Here is a 5,000-nt window from a genome sequence, read left to right on the forward strand (position 1 = left end):
GTAACTAAACCCCAAATCCAAATGTGTGTACAGCCTAATGGTAAAAAGCATGTTACTGAAATGACCATCTGCTATTGGCTGATCTTTGGTGCCAGATGATGTCATCCTCTATAAAATACAACGGGTGGTGACATCACCTGGTACCAAAGACCAGCACTGGTTTGGGTTTTGAATAATTTGCTTTCCTTTAGGATGTTAGCTCCAAACAGATTATCTCAAAATTAGCTTATTATCTCCAGATCTTGTTATCCCAAGATGTCGACATAATTTTCTCATTATCTTGAGATAACACATTTTGTTATCCTGGGATAATGACATAATTAACTTGATATCTGACAAAAAAAAACAAAACAAAACAAAGAAAATTAACTTGTTATGACGGGAAAACTGTGTAAATAAAATGTATGAGCATATGTCCTTAATGGGCTTCCGTACTTACTTATTTAAAACTTATGTTTCAGTTGGAAGCTAGTTGGCTCGGTTCAAAGCTTAAAAGTCTTTATATGAGCATTTTCTGAACTGTCTATGGAGAAAATGAATTTACTTCCACTTGGGCTGTCGAAAAAAAAAAAAAAAAAAAAGGGGTCAGAGTGAGTCCTCGCTGCATTTTCCCCCTCTCTGGTGTAAACAGTGAGCGCTCGCCTCCTCCTCCGCCGCCTCCCATTGGTCCACTGGCTGCCACTTCTCCCTCTCCGATTGGCCCAGAGCGTCGCGTGCGTCGTGCGCCCAACGCGGAAGTGAGTGAAGCTCTCCAGAACTAGCAGGCAGCAGCTGTAGTAGTGGATTCAAAGCGACTGTCTGAGAGGCATGTAAAAAAAGAAACGTAACGGTCCGCGACAGGCCTTTTAAAGTCGAAAAACAACAGCTACAGATAGATAGATCGTTAAATCAAACATACAAGATGATTTTAGCGGCGTGTCTGACGGTTTTCCTGCTGAACTCGTCGGTTAAAGCGGCGCAGAAGCAGGAGGGAGACGAAGACTGGGTTCATCTTCCTAACAAATGTGAAGGTAACGGTGCCATTCGGCTCCCAAAACGGGGTCCGGGGGCCTCCAGGGGTCCTTTAAGGGGCTCCCAGGGGTCCCCGGCAAAATGAGGAATAGTTTAATTTCAATCCGTAGAGGTTAACACGGTGAGATAATGTGTGAATTTGACTGTTTTGTTCCTAGCTTTCATCTAGGAATAGCTTGGAAACCGCTGCAGTTATGTGATGATGAAGGATGTTTATTGCTAGGTTTGGATGCAAGAGTAGCAAATTCAGAATGAACCCTGATTTCATATCCATAAACTGAACTAACAGGGTGTCTACAGGTCCTTAACATGTCTTTTTTAGGCAAATATTTAATAGATTTGACTAAATTCAAGGCCTTGGTCGGCACTAATTGCAGGTAAATAAATACAGTCTTGAAGTCTTAAATACGGTTTCATGTTGTGGTTTCCTTCTCTACTGAGATACAGCTCTGTTTTTTAGATTAGATTAGAGTAGATTAGATTCAACTTTATTGTCATTGCACAGAGTACAAGTACTAAGATAATGAAATGCAGTTTAGCATCTAACCAGAAGTGCAAAGGAAGCAGTAAAAGTAAATAATATATACATAGAATAAACTGTAAGGGTAGTATGAATGTGCGAAGATATATACAGTATGAACAGAGTGGTATGAATACACTAAGTATATAAATAGAATAAACTGTAAGGGGTAGTATGAGTGTGCTAAGATAAATAACAGGTGAATAACAGTATGAACAGTGGATATGAAATGCAAGATATATATAGTATAAACAGTATAGTGTATGGTGTATAGTATATACAGAATGAACATGTGTATAGTAAGTACAGTATGTATACTTTCCAGGTTTACATTTGTGACCAAAAAAGTGCTCTCACCTCATATGACTCACCTCAGTTTAATGCTGCTTAATAGGATGTACACTATGAATTAATGCCATAAAGATTTATATCAGTCTAAAAAAAAAGGTTGGCAAATGAGGAAATTGAATTTAGGTGGGTTTTAGGGCTGCAACTAATTATTATTTTCATTATCGATCGATTACTTTTTTTGATTAATCAAGTATTTTGTCTATAAGATGTCAAAATATAATGACAAATGCCCATCACAAGTTACCAGAGCCCAAAGTGATTCTTCAAATGTCTCACTTAGTCTGACCAGCAGCCAAAAAAAACACAAAATATTGATTTTATAATGATATGAAACAGAGAAAAGCAGCGAATCTTATATGATAAATGATGATGTTTACCGACTACTAATGGATTAATGGACTCATAGTTTCAGCACTAGTGGGTTTGTCTTCCATTACAGCCCAGATTACTGCAGGCTGAACGGGGAACAAAGTGTACATTTGAAGTTTTTAACAACAAAATGTCCTGAAATAAAGACAGTTCTGTAGGTATGAATGCAACTTGACTGTACTTTCTTTTCTTAGCAGTCAGAGAGAGAGAGAGAGAGAGAGAGAGAGAGAGAGAGAGAGAGAGAGAGAAGGCAGAAGTGAAACATTGCGGCCTATTGACTCTAAAATAATCTGTTGTTTCCGGTTTTTACGTCCCCAGTTCTGTTTTCCCATTAATAATTCACGACCGGTAAATAGACCTACTTCCTCTTTCTAACACAACTGACATGTGACACCTGATCTCCTCAACTTTCTCTCTCTCTCTCTCCTCTCTCTCTCTCTCTCTCTCTCAGTCTGTAAGTTTGTCAGTATAGAGATGAAGCTGGCGTTCGAGGAGACGGGGAAGACCAAGGAGGTCATCGAGACGAACTACCGCTTCATAGACGACAAGGGAACGCCGCCCATCAAATACGTCAAATCGTACGTCTGTGTGTGTGTGTGTGTGTGTGTGTGTGTGTGTGTGTGTTGTAACATCTAACGCGCATTTAACACCCGTTTAGTGGACGGTTTCATCCCAAACTTCAACACACTGGGACTAGATTCATTTTCAGCGTGGCCCTGCGGGAATCGAACCCACAACCCCTGCTATACTGTATATAGGACAGACTTTGCTGGGATGATCTCACACACACACACACACACACACACACACACACACACACAGAGAGAGAGAGAGATAGATAGATAGAGGCAGCAGGGGACAGGAACTTGGTCGGGTTCAACTTCCTGTGGAGGATCTTATTATAGAGCAGGGAAGAGCTTGAACCAGCCCCCAGGCGGCAGGTCTAAGCCTTGCTGCCAATTTGACATGGTGGCCAACGGTGGTACTGCAGCCTAAAATTCACCTGCGGCCCAAAAAGCGTTTTTCCCATAGACGGCCATTGTAAAAGACAGTCCTCTAAAACTGTTCAGAAGATTCCTACAACACCACACAAGACCTTAAAACACTCTTTCAATTATGTATTTTTTAATCATGTAGGCCGATTTTTTTTTTTTAAATCACTCAGAGCCGTTTAAAAGGCTGTTTTTTGTGTGTACGAGCCAAGCACGCGCCTCTGAGCTCTGCATCGGGGACGAGCGCCCTGCTTCCTCTGCTGCTCCGTCTGTCAGCTGTGTTCCTACAGTCCGGCTTCGCTTTTATTAAGATATTAAGGATTTTACATGAGTAGCCCACCGGTGTTTAATATGTACAGATAACAACTGATCACCGGAAACGGAGGTTTGGGATTAGGTGTGTTTTCTGTGCTTGTTCATGACATGGAGATGTAGACAGCAAGCTAACTATTAGCCTTGTTTTTAGCCTAGTTGACATGTACTCCACAGTCTGTCTGGCGAACCCAGCTAGTCTGACATTACATGCTATTCATCACTTTTGTATTTCGTTGTGAATTAACGTTATGTTCTTTTAAATTTTTTTAAATAAACGATTTTAAATAACTTGCCCTGCACGTGATTTCTAATTCAGTTTCATGGCAGTATTGTATGGTGCTGTGTGGTGAACCTGCTGCATGGTAGTGACTGTGAGTCTAGCTGCCAGTCAGAGTTACACTGTGTTTCTAAACAGAAGCGTCTGTGGCTGCTGTGAACCAGGTCCACATTTAGTTTTGACAGATAAACTAACTGTATGATGACATCTTGTCAAACTACCATGGCAAAGTGTTGTAAATGTTTGTACAAGGATAACTTACAGGGCCAACTCGTGATTTTCATTACCTAGTTCTGCTCAGTAACTAAAATAGCAAGGAACTGAAGCTGCATTTAAATGTCAGAATGTAATGTATTTTCGATTGGATTGGATGCCTGTTTGAGTCGAAGATAACAACTCCATCTTGTATATAATTTTCTAAATCCTCTTACAAAAATTTAATAGGGTTAACTAAATTAGATCTACATGTTGAAGCTGAATGAACATTAAGTATTGAGGGGCAGACGAATATGAACTTTAGGAGATTCCTTCTCTCTCTGCTCTCTCAGCCGCCCCTCCCCCACCAAACTGTCCGTTCCCACGCTCCCACCTGCACCTGCTCGCTCCCGACCGGCTCACTTGATTAGGAGAGCGCGACTGGGCTCGCTCGTGGGCCCGCTACTTCTGGCGGGAATACGTAAGCAGACACTACTGCGCAAGTTCCGTGGGCCGCACATCACGGAAGTAAACCAGGAAGAAAAAAACTTTTTTGGCGTATGCGCTGGGTGAGCAGCTTACGTTCAAATGAATGGGCGGCCATTTTTCCGTTCAGCCTCCAGTTAATATAGAACCTCCTTGGCTTGAACTGCTGCTGTGTGTGTGTGTGTGTGTGTGTGTGTGTGAGAGAGAGAGATATCCACAATTCAGCCTCTTTATCCAAACATGAATGACACATTACTGACATTTCCAGGATATCTGCAGGTCCTTAAAAAGTCTTAATAAGTCTTAAAAGTCCTAAAAAGTCTGAGCCCCTTTTCGTTAGAGAATGGATGAAATAACAAACTGACACTGTTCTACTTTAATGATTTGTTTTGTTTCCAAGGTTTCCTCTGGAGTTTCATAACATGTTCCAGGCTCACGCTCAGCTCTGGCATCCGGCAGCTTGCTGGCTCGCTAAGTTAAATGT

At 41.4% G+C, this 5,000-nt stretch overlaps 1 protein-coding gene across 1 annotated transcript in view; it reads left to right on the forward strand.

The window, feature by feature from the left end:
* Positions 1-785: 785 nt before the first annotated feature.
* LOC139640791 (protein canopy homolog 3-like) overlaps positions 786-5,000 on the forward strand; it is an 8,157-nt gene continuing 3,942 nt past the window's right edge. Inside the window, exons 1-2 of the mRNA XM_071514965.1 lie at positions 786-1,010; positions 2,703-2,829. Of these exons, the coding sequence (XP_071371066.1) occupies positions 902-1,010; positions 2,703-2,829 (236 nt within the window). The 5' untranslated portion in view covers positions 786-901. The remainder of the gene's footprint in view (positions 1,011-2,702; positions 2,830-5,000) is intronic.

This window comes from Centroberyx affinis, unplaced genomic scaffold (genome assembly GCF_046629955.1).
Source record: "Centroberyx affinis isolate AG114_WGS23_722 - 3 ecotype Tasmania unplaced genomic scaffold, CSIRO-AGI_Caff_v1 ptg010652l_1, whole genome shotgun sequence".
Classification (NCBI taxonomy): Eukaryota; Metazoa; Chordata; class Actinopteri; order Beryciformes; family Berycidae; genus Centroberyx; species Centroberyx affinis.